Source organism: Vigna angularis, chromosome 6, assembly GCF_016808095.1.
Source record: "Vigna angularis cultivar LongXiaoDou No.4 chromosome 6, ASM1680809v1, whole genome shotgun sequence".
NCBI classification, from domain to species: domain Eukaryota; kingdom Viridiplantae; phylum Streptophyta; class Magnoliopsida; order Fabales; family Fabaceae; genus Vigna; species Vigna angularis.
In genome coordinates this window covers 17,963,003-17,980,076 of record NC_068975.1, presented here as the reverse complement: position 1 = coordinate 17,980,076, position 17,074 = coordinate 17,963,003, and the positions used below count along the sequence as shown (strand labels likewise).

General features: G+C 34.8%; 2 protein-coding genes across 4 annotated transcripts; both read right to left on the bottom strand.

Moving 5' to 3' along the window:
- Positions 1–976: 976 nt before the first annotated feature.
- On the bottom strand, positions 977–3,846 carry LOC108341770 (cell division protein FtsZ homolog 1, chloroplastic). The gene is made up of 6 exons (XM_017579418.2): positions 3,399–3,846; positions 2,753–2,852; positions 2,411–2,640; positions 2,066–2,233; positions 1,584–1,817; positions 977–1,491 (listed from the first exon to the last, which is right to left on the bottom strand). Exons 1-6 carry the CDS (start codon positions 3,633–3,635, stop codon positions 1,225–1,227), a joined length of 1,236 nt encoding a protein of 411 aa, XP_017434907.1. The 5' UTR covers positions 3,636–3,846; the 3' UTR covers positions 977–1,224.
- A 579-nt stretch (positions 3,847–4,425) lies between these two features.
- LOC108341789 (transcription initiation factor TFIID subunit 6) lies at positions 4,426–9,846 on the bottom strand. Of its 3 annotated transcripts, none has more exons than XM_017579442.2 (13): positions 9,784–9,846; positions 9,466–9,624; positions 9,051–9,137; positions 8,500–8,601; positions 8,293–8,401; positions 7,963–8,060; positions 7,744–7,881; positions 7,544–7,639; positions 7,193–7,317; positions 6,435–6,567; positions 5,959–6,084; positions 5,761–5,872; positions 4,426–4,966 (listed from the first exon to the last, which is right to left on the bottom strand). In XM_017579442.2, the coding sequence occupies exons 2-13, from the start codon at positions 9,589–9,591 to the stop codon at positions 4,608–4,610; spliced, it is 1,611 nt and encodes a 536-aa protein (XP_017434931.1). In that variant the 5' UTR covers positions 9,592–9,624; positions 9,784–9,846; the 3' UTR covers positions 4,426–4,607. The 3 variants fall into 3 exon arrangements, with proteins under 3 accessions (XP_017434931.1, XP_017434930.1, XP_017434929.1); XM_017579441.2 differs by lacking the exon at positions 9,784–9,846 and adding an exon at positions 9,741–9,758; XM_017579440.2 differs by lacking the exon at positions 9,784–9,846 and having other exon boundaries at positions 9,466–9,774.
- Positions 9,847–17,074: the final 7,228 nt, after the last annotated feature.

Genomic DNA, 17,074 nt, shown 5'->3' with positions numbered 1-17,074 from the left:
TATTTAGGTATTTAAACATTGGGGTATTATAATATTAACATTATGTGAATTCAAATTTTAGAAAAACTAAAATACATTAAATTTGAATTGTTTTGTATTTTAAATTATTTAATTTCAATCAGATAATTTTAATTTCTTATATTTAATTATTATGAAATGTAAATTTAATACTAGATAAAACTTGTAATGTCAATAGAAAAGTTATAACGACATCAGCACAAAAAATAATCACTATAAGCTTCAACAGGAAAAAATTCATATTCATTACCAAACATTAATTAAGAAATAACATTATTCTACTTTAAGAGATATATAATGCTCTTAACAATATCAATTAGAAAATTAACTTTTATTGACATGGATTATACATTGATAAAAATGGTTTCAATGATATTGATAAAAAGGCTCAGTGATATTGATAAAATATATAATCCAATAGTTATAAAGAAAATTCTTACTAAAATTAGTATATAAACATCATTAACATATGTTCTTATCAATATTAGTCATAAAATAATCTTGACTAACATCAATTAAAAATAATATACATCAATCAAAAGGATTCTGTTTAATATTAACCATATCATTTCGTAAAGAAATTGAAGCTTACATAAACAAAAAGAAAATGATATAAAACCAACACCATCCTATCCGTGGACGAAGTCTAAACTCAGAGCATCAATGATCTAAGTCTAAGACAAAAGGAAAATTTGAAAAAAAAAAACATTGATACAAAAGAGAAAAGAATAAGAAAATATAAATTCCTGTTGAAATTTTCTATTCGAACATGTTTTATTATAAGATACTTCAAATTCTTTTCAGAAATAATTACCATTTAAAAAATTTCCATTCAAACATACTAAGAATCCTCTTAAAAATTTCACCTTAGGATTGAATCCATATTAGTCATAAAGTTGATATTAATCACTGCATAAAACTCTTGTTGGTTATGGTGTACACTAAATACACGAGAATATCATAGTAAAGTTTATATATTCATTCCTTTGACAAAAATGCTGTTTGAGTGAGCTACAAACAAGCTGTTTGTTACCAAGAGTCTGACTAACGAATCATGAAAATAGCCAACATTTTGAAGAAAAGAAGTTCGTAAAAGCAAGCTCCACATTTGAAAGACACCAGCACCAGAATGACATCTCAATTAATCTTCAAGATAAGCAAAGATATTAACTACAACCAAAAAAAAAGTGTGAAAGAACTATGTAACTAAAAGAAGAGCTTTCGTGGGGATGCTCTAGATCCAACTGTTGGATAGTTTGAGGATTTGAGAGGAGAGGAAGCTGCCTTGCTTTCTTGGCCCTCAGGCACTCTGTCAAGCAACTTTGCTGCCCTTGGATCTGTTAGTAGTGTCTTTTGGAAGGACTGCGAGAAGCCAGTTGCAATGATAGTCACATGAATCTCCCCATTGTAGCGATCATCAACAACGGCACCGAATATGATATTGGCAGAAGGGTCAGCTAAACTTGTCACCACCTACAACAATTATGAAGTTTTGAGAAAACCAAACAAATGCCTAAAACATATTCATATGATCAAAAACTATGTTCCTTCTGCCAATGAAGTACCTGAGACACTCTGTTTACTTCCTGCAGAGTTATGTCTTTTCCTCCAGTAATATTATACACCACTCCAGTAGCTGACTGAATAGAAGAGCCGATTAAGGGAGCCAAAGTAGCCTGCTCTGCAGCTTCTTCGGCACGGTTTTTACTGGAGGAAACACCCACACCAAGCATTGCAGTTCCAGAGTCTTTCATCACAGCTTTTACATCAGCAAAATCCACATTTACAAGCCCAGGTATCTGTAAAAAGACAGTAGGAATATCATCCTCGTAAACCGACATCAAAATGTACTTTGCAATATATAATTGTTTAATTATGACAGTGGGGCAAACACTCCAATGAGTTGGGAGAAAGGATATGGAAAATGATTGAAGCCTGTAATGTACCCTCTTACTCTTCTCAATCTACCATCCTAGAATGAACAACTAATGCTTTCCATGGTACCGCTTCCAGATAGAAAGTCTTCTAAAATTGTTAATCAACTCACTGTTATGATGTCTGATATTCCCTGCACTCCTTGCCTCAGAACATCATCTGCCAGACGGAAAGCATCCTGAAGAGGGGTCTGCTCATCAGCCATGTCAAGGAGGCGGTCATTTGGAATCACTATAAGAGTATCCACATTTTTCTGCAGCTTTTCAATGGCTTCCAGTGCCTGAAAGGATAAAACCGGAATTTTAACTTCTATAAGTATCGTCGGATCAAGACAATACAATATAACATCAATCAATTTTCAAAGTAAATTATCACAGTTCAACCATAACTAAGATGATTATCAGTTATAACCCATGACCTAATCATATTCTCAAATAACGAAAGAAATGACACCTGCCTGCAATGATCTTTTGCGTCCTTCAAAACTGAAGGGATAAGTAACAACACCTACAGTCAAGTAACCTGCCTCTTTTGCTATTCGGGCCACTACTGGTGCGGCACCAGACCCAGTTCCCCCACCCATGCCAGCAGTTACGAACACTAAATCAGATCCTTGAAGAGCACTAGCAATAGCATCTTTAGATTCCTCAGCAGCTTGTTCCCCCAAAAGTGGATTTCCCCCAGTACCTGCATCTCTATCAAGCAACTCGAATCAAAGGAAACATTGAAATATGGAAACCAAACCACAAAGGCATACAAATCAAATCACACCATAGCAGAACACATACAAGTGTCTGACCTAATCCCCTAGTCAGAAGCTCTCCAATTTTGATAGGGTTCTCGGCCGCAGAATGCAACAGTGCCTGAGCATCGGTATTTATAGCATAAAATTCTACACCCTGATTAAAAAAAAACAAGAATTGTACAAGAATACAGCATTAGCAAAAGCATAAACAGTACTTTAATGAAAAAATCTACACTATCTTGGCCATCATACCGTCAAGATTCGGTTAAAATTAGTTTGTCTCTACATTTTAAAAGCAGTGACCCTCGTATTCTAAATTTGATGAGTTTCATCTGACTCGGTACTTTTGACCTCACCGATAGAAGTACCAAAAAAAGATAGGCTCTTAAAACAGTTTCGCCTAAATCTTTAGAAACCCAAAATACATCTTACCCAAAGTAAAAACCAAGAAACATATTCCATTAAAAAACAACATAGTTATCGACAATTTCAGTGTTCAAAAACACTAACAAAATATATAAAAATGACGAATTAACAGATACACCAAATGGGTTTCTTAACAAACCCACCAAAAGATATCATACAATCTCACATTGTTCATAGTTTCATAAATTAAACAAAAATGACCCATTAAAAGACATCAAGTGAGATTTTAAACAAAAGTATTAGTAAATACAAAAAGGGGAAACGAAAAACGCACGTGCAATCCGCAACCAATCATGCGGTTAACGGCATTGTTCCCGCCGCCCCCGACGCCGACAACCTTAATCTTCGCGCTCTCGAGTGTCGAGAAGGAGCAGCACCTCACGGACGCGAAACGGCGTCGCGGGGGTGCGGTGACGCACGTTCTTGTTCTGAGAGCGAAAGAGGAAGAAGAAGAATAAGAGAATGCATTGTGGCGAATAGAACTTGGGTTAGTAAGGGCAAGCACGGCCATTGTAACACTTGTGAGGGTTGTTGTTTTAGGTTTGATGATGAAGAATTGGGGTTTAGGGTTTTAGAAGAAGACGAGAATTAAGTTCAGTTTTCATCGTTCAAGTTCAGTTTTGTGGATTGGAAACGAAGGAAGGAAGAAAAGCGCAACAGAAGGTTATGCAGTGGTGACAATACTAGTGTGTGATGTGTGTGAACTCTCACATTTAGCTTTTTCTTATTTCTCTTTTTTAAAGAAATTGCTGCACCTGACAAGGAAAATAAATAATACTGGTATTTCAGCATACTATAATTATTATAAATGTTAGAAAAAAAATCCTTAAATTTTTTTTATAAATGTCATATTCCAACAATTTTAATTACTATTTTTTTTACGAAATTAGAACGTCACATTTCTTTCTTGTATTTGAAACCTGAATTGCAGCTGAGACAACGATGGTAACCTTTTTGTCCTTCACATTGTAACAGATTCTATATTCTATATATAGTATCTACGCGAGCTTCAGTTAATGTTACCATTTTTCCCGATTGATGTTTCATTTGCAATTATTTGGATTTTCTTAACGAAAGCAAATATGACTCTTGCGTCAATTTTCTCACAAAATATTCATTACAGTGATTTGGTTTCGTTAATATTAGTTTATGCAGATCCTTTTCATATGAATTGTTCTTCAATGTTTTGTTTTGTAATTTTTTTCTAGAGATATCATGATTTTTCATCTATTGACCCTCTGCTTTGTCAGAGTGTTCAATTACTGAATAAATAATCTAAAAGACAATGTAAGACGTGTTACTGGTTTTTTCATGAGCTTTTCTTATGCATTTCCCATGACTTTAATATCAAATTTAAATACAGGTTAATTTCTACTCTAGCCTATGGTAATTTATATTCTGCAGCAAGTCATATATGAAGCATGCCACCTTATTGCATGCACTTTCACATGCAAAAACAAATACCTACACTGCAACTCTAGTGCTACAAAAACATAAATGCTTCAGGGTTTGGAACAAATGGTAACACCCTTTCGCCAAACAATTCAACCACTGATGACACCAAATTTCCTGCATCAATGTCATCCTTCCAAGCCTGAGCAAGAGTGGCAGACACCTTCCTTTGTTCATCTATAACCTCCCTCCCTGCCGCCTTGTCGGTTGAAATTTGACTAGCCATCGACATCACAGGAGCCCCCATCATGGTGGAAAATCCTCCTGTTGAGCCTTTCATGTCAACTGACATAGAGTTCATTGGTATTACACCTCCATGGCCATCTGTTGAAAGTTTCTTCATTGGAGGTTGCTGCTGCATCAGATTGTCGGCACTGGCTTTTCGTTTGCCTTCATTAGTGTAAAGATGGAGTATGATCATTATAAGAGCACAACAGTAAAGATTGTTTTCTGATTATAGGAAAACATGGATGCCAAAATGAGCATTCTGATGGAAACAAATTCAGTCCATTTACTTTAAATCAGGCTTTAGGATTGTAAACATTTAATGTTGCATGAATGGTCAAAATTTCATTTACTTTAAATCAATATCTAATATCCATGTGTGGTTAAGGATTTGATTAGTTTACTTCCATATAATCTTCCATTTCGGTACTAAGTTTAAAAATCGTTCAGTTCACTAGGAAAACAGAAGTGCTTATGAAGGGAAAAGTAACAGTAGTTAAAATCAATCATCTTGGAATTTATATAGAATTCTTTTTTTAACGATGAAACAAGAAGATTGACCCTTTCTCTCTCCCTTTTTATCCCAAGCAAGGAATAATACATTAAAATATTATTAGCACAAAATATTAAAAATCCATTGGTACATATTGTTCAAAGCAGTAATATATTGAAATAGTATTTACTATAAATGGTTATTGAATAATTATTCTTTGTAGGGCAATGCGTTTCAAAAACTAGCTTGTGTATTATTAAAAAGAAAATGTTTTCAAAAATACACTGACCTTCTTATGTCTGTGTTGCCTGTTAGGACTAAAAGTTAACTTTGAGGAGAGATCATACAGCTATCAACATAAGGCATGCATACAAACAAATTTATTCATTACTCCATTCAAGATCAAGCATGTATTTCTCTTCAAACACATCAATATAATTGCGGTGGTAGAAAAATAAAGTCATACCTGACATTGGAATAATGGCTTTTCCACTGCCTCTTGAAGTAAGCCGAGTTGGAGGAGAGAACAAATTGCTGAAATTTTTTACCTTTTCATGCACACATTTGCCTACTGCACCCTGAAAGATTTGACTTCAGTGATCAGCTAAAGAGATGTTCAGTGAAAACAAACCAATTTATGCATAATTAAACCATCAGAACTCACCAACAAAGCTCCATAAACCTGCCAAGCTTCATGCCTCTTCATTTCATTGTTTTGTTTCTCAGGTTGCATTTCTGGCTCAAGAAGATGCAAATATGGCTCGAGATTTGGAAGTATAAGCAAGTGAATCTACTCAAAGTGAAGAAATGTAAGCATTAGTTTGCACCAATACAACCAGAGGTTCTAAATCATAAAGCATAAAAGTCACCAGTGCACCCCATACAAATTAAGATTGTAATAAAAATGCACATATTTAGTAACATCATATTAAAAAAAAAAGTGATAGTTCTCCATTATAGTCCACAACAACTAAACAGATGATAAAAATTATCATGTTTGTATAAGAAAATAATCATATCTGATATAAAAAGGAAAAGTATAGTGTCTTCATTCGATTATTATCCATAAGAGATCATCAAACAAATAAGATGAAAACAATTTAACAACCATAACACATTTAAATCAAGGTCAGAACATACAATTCTTGATCCAAGAGCTTCTATCCCTTTAATTGCACCATAGTGCTGAGGCAGAGCTTTTGTAGGGTCCAAGAAAGAATGAAGAAATGTCTTTGTCACACGTGGCTGCAGATTGTGATAAATATGCCCAAATCTGAAATTTCCAGAGACAAGAAATTTAGAACTCAAAAAAATAAATATAAGCAAGCTCAGTAGTCTGTAGTTGCTAAATACAAAATCTTCCTTATCAAACCAAAGTATGTGCCATCTTGAGGAAATTTAGATATGCATATTAAGAAGCCCTTTGCATCATTATTGTTTTACAAAACACATTGCTCAACTTGTGCAGTTAAACTGTAAAGTATCAATGTCAGCTATATACCTATATATAGTATTCTGTATGAAACATGTATGTTTAAATCTATCTCAACCTTACAAAACCGGTTTATAAGATCAGATTTACACCTACTTATATACCACAATTTGACCATATCTCTACTAGATATGGAATCTCCAACAATATTCTATTTCAAACACATGCAAGTTTAACAGCCTCAACAATTTATGGGCCACAAATCAGACACAATTAAAAGAAATAAGGAAAATCTTTCTTAATTAAAAATAATGAAGAAATAACTCTAAATAAATCTCCTACTCAAATCTGTATATAAAAAATAGAAAAATTGAAAACAATGCACATGCTGCAAAAGTTAACTTCATAATTAAATTATCTCTTCCATGGTATTTAAATTCTTATCCAATCGAAAGAAAGTCCACACCTTTGGCATATTGAAGCAACAAGATTAGCACTGAAGTTCCTAAGCTCCCAATGATCGTCAGATAGTCTGCTTCCTATCCTTTTTGCAACAAGGCAAGTAATGATAGGTGGCATCAATTGATGTAACTGCAGATTTTAAATATCAGAGATCAAACTCATCAGTTGTCATATATAACAACAATCATCTGAAGTCAACGATGTATATATACATACATACATATATATGTGTGTGTGTGTATATATATATATATATATATATACATACACACACACACACATACATATATATATATATATATATATATATATATATATATATGTGCAAAATCATTTACATTGGTGTCAAACTTACATAAAGTTCTATGTGTATCTGAGAATTTTGCACAAGGCTCCGCACAAGGCGCATCAAGGCAAATAAAACAGCTAAATTATGTAAATTACGTGCCACCTGATATGACAAGAGAAAAAGGATAAAAGTGAGGGTTTATGCTCTATTTCGCACACTGAATTAAGAACCTTAACCAAAAACATCACTGACAAACTTGTCAATACCTCATCGGCAACAAAACATGTGAAATATGGAACTAAGGGATGGAGTCCTGAGTCTGTCGCCAAGCTAACCAATGCTCTTCTGAACGGAATGGATCCAGACTTATTTAATGTAAGGTAAGTTATTTTCTCGTAGTAGAGCTGTAAGAAATAAAGATCCTTAAGTGAAGTACAAAAACATGGAATTGCATAAACAATTGATACACCACATAATGTGTTTACCTGAAGCTCCCTTGTTATTAAATGTTTAACAGGTAATTTAACATCAACAGAAAGCCCATCTTCCTTATATTCAGATTTTCGTATCTCAGAGGGAGGAGCTGCAATTAACGCAGGGCAAATAAATATGTCAATGTCAGGAAAATCAAACTTCATCATGAACCTCATACAGTTTGGTAAAATACAAAATTCAGTGTACCATTAAGGAGGTTATAGCAGGTTGGCTAGATAGGAAATTGATCATATTATCATACAGAGAATGAGCATGGTTGGAACTCAGAGCATTAAGGAGGTTTAATTCAGTTTTATTGTGCTTAAATCTGGAAAAAATACCTTCAACTGGAGCGTTTTCAGGAATTGCAGGTTGCACACCTTCAATAGCCAACCAGTGACTGGTAATTGATGTATCAAGGGGTGCTTTCGGTAAAGGAGCTTCAATAAGCTGCTCAAATCAAGAAAAATATGAGAACATCGTATCAAAAAGCAATTAAACAATTTTTATTATCAGAATGGCAATCTTGGTGTACCTAGAAATCTTACATCTTTGATATCCACATCTTTGTCATCGATGTAGAACAAATCCTTATGTCCAGCAGCTCTTTTGAACCTCGGAGGATCATTAGAGGTGAACCCATATATCGGCTGATACATGACAACAAGCACAAAAAATAATAAACCAAAAATCAAGTTCAAAGATAAAAATTTCAAAAAGCTAGGGGTGGTTTAAACATGGTGATAAGCATTTCATAGTGAAACACGAATTATATGGAGAAGTGTTTGCCATTATAAAAATTTGAAAGCAATATCTTGATTTGAATGAGGCATTCTACTGTGCACAACCACTACTCTCATAAGAGTATGCACAAGAGCACCGCCATTACCAATTTGCCATCCTCTTAACGACAAATAAGTAACCTTTTCATAGATACACTTACAAAACCTTTATATACACTAGTCTGAGGAAAAACTGTTTACAGGGTAGGAAAAACACATGCTACCTCAATAAACCGTCAACAAATCCATAAAAGTTTGAAAACAGAATAATAAATTCTAAAAGCCAAAGTAAACACATAAAAAGAAAAACAAGTCACCTCCAAATTTCTCAATGCAAGTGCAGTATCCACATCCTCTGTACTAAGAAAAGTTCTCATCGAATGGCGCATGCATTTTATCGACTCCTGTCCAATTCAAAACAAACAACCCATGCTTCAATTAGCCACATTCAAAGTAGTAGCAGTAATGGTAACAACAAAAAAAAGGAACAACAATATCAAAATCCAACCAACCGCTACACCCCTTTTATAAAAACTCAAGAACCAAATAAGGGAACTTCATTAATTTCCCTCAAAGATAAAACTTTTAACGTGATTTAGAAAGTGGGCTTCACCGTTAGCACCTGAGACGAACCGGGTCATCGCGGCGCGACGAAACCAACAAAGGGGTCTCAAATTACCCGCGAAAATTTAAAAATTGCGCAAGAGGGTACGAGAACATTGCAAATGATACCTGCATGATTTCACGAATGCGATATTCGAGATCGGGGGCGAGAGCGAGGGCAACATCGGGGGACAAATTGGTGATGCCGATGCTCTGTGCGATGACTTCGATTGTCTCCTTTGGCACAAAACTCATCTTGATTTCAATTGAACATCAATTGGTCTTTCACTGATTCACAAAGGTGGCTTAGGTCAAGGGGAATGCTGATGGTGGTAATGCCAAAACCAGAACAATTTGCAGAAAGGGAAGAATAGTTTGAATTAAAATAGAAAAATTAAAAATACTTTTATTGCCCTAAGAAAGAGTTGGAAGGTCAAAGAGACGAACTTGTTAGTGTTAGGTTCTTTTGTGAAAGATCAATGGCTGAGGTAAGAAAAACAACAACTATACACTGAGGTTGTTTTTCCCAAATCTTTAGAATAGTGTCTACATTGTCATTATGTTACTTTGAATAATTTCATTACAAAATAAAATTAATATTTTACTTTATTGCCTGAATAATTTTGACTTAAATATATTTTTAATTTATGAAATACAGTGGTAGTTTATTTTTGGTTTAATACCCAATTTTGTCTCCAGTTTGGTTTGGAAATCTCAATATAGTTTTTCGTTAGAAAAGTAATTGTAATGGATCCTTACTTGTAAATTTGTGAGTCAAGTTAGTCCCTTCCATTAAATATAAGCAAACGGAATTAATGAGATGATGATGTGGCAGTAGTTAATGGTTAAGTGTCAAAACGCAATTGTGTGCATGCTTACGTGGTGTTGAATTAGAGAAGTTTGGGTTTTATTAGAAATTGGATTTATTTTAATTGGGGATAAATTGGCAGCAGTTAGGGTTTTTAATTAATTTTGTGCAATTGAAGCAGAGGTTCAGACAATATCACACAAAATGTAAATTGAAACCATAATTTCAGATGCTTCAATTCAGATTTCACGTTGATTTCAAAACATCATATTATGTAACTCCTCGTAGTAGCCACCACCACCATCTTCTTTTTTCCCGTAAACCACCGGCGGAGGCCGCGCCACCTCCCTCTCCAAATACCTCACCACCTGCCTCATGTTGGGCCTCTTCTCTGGTGCCTCCGCGGAACAGTACAACCCCACTTTAATCACTACCAAAACTTCCACCTCATCAAACGCCCCACCCAACCTGGGGTCCACCACCGCCAGCGGCGCCCCCATGCGCCACCGCTCCCAGACCCAGTCCACCAGCACCAGCTCCTCCGGCAATGCCTTCACCTCAATGGGCCTCCTCCCGCACACCACCTCCAACAACAACACTCTGAAAGCGTAAACATCAGAACTGGTGGTGGGTTTCCCCGTTCGTGTGAGTTCAGGTGCAAGGTACCCCATTGTTCCCACCACACGTGTGGTGCTAGGCTTGGCACCATGCTCGTAAAGCTTGGCCAACCCAAAATCCCCCAACCTCCCATTTCAAAACATCATATTACAATTCCACCACAACCCTAACTTTGTCTCTGTTCAATTGCACAAAATTAATTAAAAACCCTAACTGCTGCCAATTTATCCCCAATTAAAATAAACCCAATTTCTAATAAAACCCAAACTTCTCTAATTCAACACCACGTAAGCACGCACACTATTGAGTTTTGACACCTAACCACTAACTACTGCCACATCATCATCCTATTAACTCCGTTTGCTTATATTTAACGGAAGGGATTAACTTGACTCACAAATGTACAAGTAAGGATCCATTACAATTACTTTTCTAACGAGGGACTAAATTGAGATTTCCGAATCAAACTGGGGACAAAATTGGGTATTAAACCTTTATTTTTTGTATTTGTAACAAATGACTTTACTTTGATAAAAGTATTTGTTTTGGATTAGATTTTATAAAATACCTTTTTATAGTTCTTATAATACCTTTTTAATTTTGAATTAGTTTATTTAAAAATATATTTTTGTTGACTAAAACCAAATAATTTGCATATCATTAATATTTTTATAAATAAAATAAAGGGTTAAATATGTTTTTCGTCCATTAAGTATCACACAATTTTGGGTTTAGATCCTACTCGAAACTTTGATTGCTTTTAGTCCTCATAGTTTTGAAACTATTACTATTAGTCCTAAAAATTGAACTACGTTAACTTTTGTTTGATGTGGCAAACGGCGAGACCACGTCTTATGCCAGCTTGCCTCTTTACTCTCTGCCACATTGCTTGTGCTTGAGAACTTCGTTCGTCTTCTCCGACAGAGCAACTTGTGCTTGAGAACTTCGTTCGTCTTCTCCGGCAAAGCAACCACAATTTTGCTTCTCGTGCACCATCACCCCAATCGCGCAACAGCCCAAGCCGCAGATCAAGCAAGCATCTTCATTCTTCACCTGCAAAGAATCCAAACAACAGAGCCCTTTCTTCAAACAAGGGAGCCCTGGGGAGGGGTTTGCCTCACCTTACACGCGCGCACCCTAGCCTCCATCGGACCAGCCGCCATGTCGGACCTACCGCTCAGTCCAAGGCATTGCCAGCGACACTAATCGCCACCGGGGCCATTGCCAGCGCGACGTCGATTTCTCTCTCCTTGCCTTTTCTCCGCGCGTGAGAGGGAAGCTCTCTCGTTCCTCCGCCAATCGCCGCCTGAGAGAGCCTAGCCTCCGCGAGCCACAAACGAGGATGGTCACTGCCGACGCCGTCCTCGACAATCGGTCAGAGTCGTGAGGACTGGTCTATCCTTCCTCTGATTCGGCGCGGCCCAAAAGCAGGGGTTATCATCCCCATTTCGGCGAAGCAGACGGCCGTCAACGTCCACTGTTCCGCGCCGTCAACACCTGCTCCATGGCATTCCAAAAAATGCGAGCATCCATGGCATTCCCAGAATCACCTAAAACTCAGACAAATTCAGAAAATGCGAACAACCCCAATAGCAAATCACACCATGCCGGAAGACGCACACCGAGTTCACTCCGACCAATCGAGAACCACGGCCAAGCGAAATCCTAAATCACGAGTGCTGCGACGAACCCTAAATCGCCTAAGCCTCTCCGCCGTCGCGCCTTCATCTCTCAAGCTCCCCTACAGCGACGCCATCCTCCATCAACGCCACCTTCAACGCGCAAAATCCTTGCAAGTCGCGACATCCTCCCATCGAGATGCGCCATCACCTGCAACAGACCTGCAAATCCAAAAACACACCAGAAACTCCATTCGCCACGTGCAAGAGAGCAACCCTTCCCTTCTCGCGTTCTTGGCTCATGACGGCGTAAGATAGAAGAGCAAAATCGTGGTGCAGGTGCAGGGGCAAGTTTCCCCAATATGGCAAACCCTAATTTGGGGTGGAAGGGGGCTGACACGTGTCAGATTCTTATTGACCAGATAAAAAGAAAAGCAATGTGGCAGAGAGTGAAGAGGGAAGTTGGCATAAGACGTGGCCTCGCCGTTTGCCACATCAAACAAAAGTTAACGTCGTTCAATTTTAAGGACTAATAGTAATATTTTCAAAACTATGAGGACTAAAAGCAATCAAAGTTTCGAGTAGGGACTAAACCCAAAATTGTGTGATATTTAAGAAACGAAAAACATATTTAACCCTAAAATAAATAAGGACTTAAAGCAAGACAGGAAAAAAGAAACTTATATTTAAGTCTATAACTTTATTTTTCATTTTTACTTTTATTTTAAATTTAATTAAGTTTCAACTTATTAATAAATTTAAAAATTTTCAATTAAATTCTATTAAATTTTCACTAATAAACACATATGCGCTACTTTTATGATATAAAAGTAATAAAATTATAATTATAAAAAATATATAAATAATTTTACAATTTAATTGTAAATAGTTTTTAATTATTTATAGATAATCTTTATTTATTTGATTTTAAAAAATATTAAATTTAAAAAAATTATTTAAAGAGTAAAATGAAAAAAAAATATGGACACAAATATATTGAGCACTTAAAAAATTATATATATCAATAGAGTTTCTATCATCTAATTTTTCAATTAATAAGATGACTTGATTTTTAATTAGGTGATATAAGCCTTATCTTATTATCTTATCTTAGTTAAAATCACATATAATTTTATAATTTCATAATAATATAAAATTAACAAATATATATTTTATAATTATATGATATAATTTTTATTACACTAATATTAAAATATATGGTTATTTTATATTTCATTATAAGAAAATATAACTATACAGAACACAACATCATATTATAGAGCTTAAATGCTTTTATATTTAATTTTATATACCTTTTTATTCAATTGAGTTGAATTCTTTTAAAAAAATTAATTTGATCTTTTATTGATAAATTGGATTAAATTAAAAGATATCACATGTTAAAATATGAAATATGTCACGTGTTAAAATATGAAATATGTTACATATCCAGGGGATAAAAATATCAATACTTAATAAATATTTATTGATAATAGGTATTTTAATATCTATTTTTAAACGAGTCGAGTATAGGTATTATATTATTCGTATTATATATTATTTGTGTAAGATCTGAGAAAATAAGGGTTTAAAAGATAAAATAATTTTGAGACTTTAAGTTTTTATTTGGAAATTAATGTTCTTTAATGTATATTTTTGTTAGAAGATAATTGTTATGTTATTTCTTTATTTTTATATTTTTTTAAGGGCAAAAGAGTTTTTTACCTTTATTCAATTAATGTAGAAATTAATTAAGCGGATGTAGAAAGGAAAAACATGCAAATTAAATAATCTAGATATTTAATAAAATGATATTATGTAAATATTTTAGAAGATTTAGTTGTTGTTATTTTAAATTAGTTAAATGAAAATAGGAGATATAATCTTGATGCATTTAAAGATTAAAAAAGATATTATTATTATTATAGAAAATCATTATTAGATATTGTTTGATAATTTAAAATATTACGTTGATTTTTAAAATATTTGGTGGTTGATATTTTAAAAAGTAGTTAAGAGATAATAAGAAAGGAAATCTTAGTGGGTTTAGAGATAAACTGAAAGATTTTATTAAAACTAAAAGATAGAGATAAATAAAAGAAGATAAAGAGGAGGAGAGTAAACAGGGGTCTACATTTTGTTACCCTAAAATCAAAAAATGAAAATTTGAAAGATAAGGGAGAGATAAAAGACGTTTCTAGGAGAAAAGAGGAAGAACTATAGAAAACCTCAATGATAGGGAGGATTTGTGGTGTTTTTGAAGTTAGATAAAACTCTAGAATTGGCCAAGGTATGGGGAAGCTTACCATTGTTTGTTGTGTGCTATGCACTCTCGATTTACTTGCATGAAAATACTTGTTTGATATGTGTTATATTATTATTGTTATGATTATTTGTTGCTATTGTTGGGTAAGAGTTTGTGTGTGCATGAGAATAGGTTTTTGGTAATATTTGTGATGGGTTTTCCCTATGAATGTATTATGTATGTTTTGTTGAGTTATCCCAACAAAGGGTTTCATGCTAAGAGAGAACAAAATTATGATGCATTGGGGTTTCCATGCAAATATATGTTGTAAGTATTGGGTTATTGGGCTTTCTTCCTATGTGGATAATAGGCCAAATAATGTGGACCATTATGTCTCACTTTGCTTAAGTGGAGATTGATCAAATTAGTAGGGCACATTAGAGTCATTTGAAGAGAGGGAAAAAACAAATGAGAGAGAAAGGAAGAGAAAAAGTCATTCCCACATAACATAAAACCTACACTGGTGTTTTTATTGTTGTGAAGTCATCCACCGTTGGATCATATTGATTTTTGGAAAACGGGTTCCAAACGTATGGTTCTTCATTCTGATCGTTCGAATTGTCAATTAGAGGTCTAGTCTGGGAGAAAACAGCCTCGCATCAACAACTTTGTTTTGGAGAATTTTCATCTTCTTTATTCTCATTTGTAAGCATTATTCTTAGTTAGTTTGGCTGATTGAAAACCCCATTTGGTGTTTTTATCGGAGACTCTTTTGCACCCTATTATTGATCATGGTAGATTTTTCTTTGGTCTGGATGACTCATGGTTTTTAACCTTACATTGAAGGGTTTTTCACCTAAAAAAATTGTTTGTGTCTCTTTGTGTTTTGGATTCTGTTTTTTCTCTATTTGTTTGGTGCTCCTCGCAGATTCTCACAACAAGGAGGATTGAATTTGCGTTGTGTTATTATTCTTTGTTAAGTTGTTATTATTTTTGGCCCTTTTTGTAAGACCCGTATAAATAAAGTGATTTCTTACTTTAAGTATTTTATTTTGTGGTATTAGATAATAAATTGTGATGTGAAACAATGTTGAGAAATATTTAAGGAAGGGAAGAAAATTAAATTAATATTGATTTTATATTAATTTTCGAAAAAGGTTGAAAGAGTATTTAAGTATATTTGTTTGCGCTATTGTATCAGTGGATGGAGCCTGGTCTAGTGGTTGTTGTGAGTGTGCATGAAATGGGTGTGTGCTTGGTCTCAAGTTCAAGCCCTCCTAAGGTCAAAAAGGCTCCTAGCTCTTTTTAAGTTCCACCTTGGCATGTAGGTCCCACATTGAGGTATGTGGAGTATTAATATTTTTTACTTTGGAAAGAGAAAAATTGAATTTTTAGGGTTGTATTTACACGCTGCAGAGGTAGTATTCCTACCTTCTTGGTTCTTTTGTTTTGCTTTACTTTATTTTATTAGATGTGAATTTGGATGGTTGGAGAGAGAAAAGCTAGGGAAATGGTGGTGCCTTTATGTTGGTTACGTGAAAGGTTCCAGGGTAGTGTATTTTCTACTTTGCATGGGTGTTGGGCACCCTTTCTCTTAGCTTTGGAAAGAATTATAAGTGACCTTTGAATTCCTTGGGAGGTTACCCATTTAATAAAAGTTGTAGGCTATCTAAATTAATATTATGGAGGCACTTTAACATTACCACTTATCACCATTAATGTGAGGTTATTGGGATAACGAGGAGTTAGGAATGAGAATATGAAGTTAGTGGTATAAGGTGTCCTTGAGAGTAACCTTCAGTGGTTAATGAAGGGTTAGTGAGGTTTAGAGTTAGTTTCTACTTAAGTGAGTAAGTTTAAGTTAGTAGGGTTGAAAAACAAACACTTGGAGAGTGAAAAAGAGAGAAAGAACCGTGAGTTGGAGAGGCACTTTTGGAGAGCAACCAAGTTGGTGAGAGAGAAGAAAAGAGTCACCCTAGTTTAGAGCTTGGGACGTAACTTGAAGAGGAACCTAGAGAAGAGAAGGGCTTGAAGTCTAGTGAAGGGAGGAAATATAAGGACTTTGGAAGCTTGCTTGGAGTTAGAGGTAAGGGGTTTAACTTGGGATATAACATGGTGTATGATGGGTAGAAGCTTAACATGTTGTTGCATGCATTCTCTTTTGTGTTGAGATAAAGTTAACATGTTGAGGTATGCATTCTCTTTTTGTGTTGAGTTTCATGTGTGGGGTGTGGAGGATGATTATTTACATGTAATTTCGGAATTGGATTGTGAAGGGGACTTCAGTTGTATATATATATTGGTATTTTCGTTTTTGAAGTTGTAATAGGTATACTATGGGTTATACATCTGTATTGTTGTGTATGTGTGGTTTTATAATGGGTCTACATGCTTTGGAGTACCTTGAAATGTTGTATGTTTATGAGAAAATATTATGGGTACACTTAA

Excerpts from the sequence above, each read along its gene's own strand:
- LOC108341770 (XM_017579418.2), bottom strand. The coding sequence starts at position 3,635 with ATGGCCGTGCTTGCCCTTACTAACCCAAGTTCTATTCGCCACAATGCA. Across the intron at positions 2,641-2,752 it reads GCTTCTGACTAGGGGATTAG|GTACTGGGGGAAATCCACTT; the intron begins GTCAGACACTTG and ends ATAGAGATGCAG. Across the intron at positions 1,818-2,065 it reads GAATATCAGACATCATAACA|ATACCTGGGCTTGTAAATGT; the intron begins GTGAGTTGATTA and ends GTCTTTTTACAG.
- LOC108341789 (XM_017579442.2), bottom strand. The coding sequence starts at position 9,591 with ATGAGTTTTGTGCCAAAGGAGACAATCGAAGTCATCGCACAGAGCATC. Across the intron at positions 7,318-7,543 it reads AGATACACATAGAACTTTAT|TTACATCAATTGATGCCACC; the intron begins GTAAGTTTGACA and ends TAAAATCTGCAG. Across the intron at positions 6,568-7,192 it reads GTTGCTTCAATATGCCAAAG|ATTTGGGCATATTTATCACA; the intron begins GTGTGGACTTTC and ends TGGAAATTTCAG.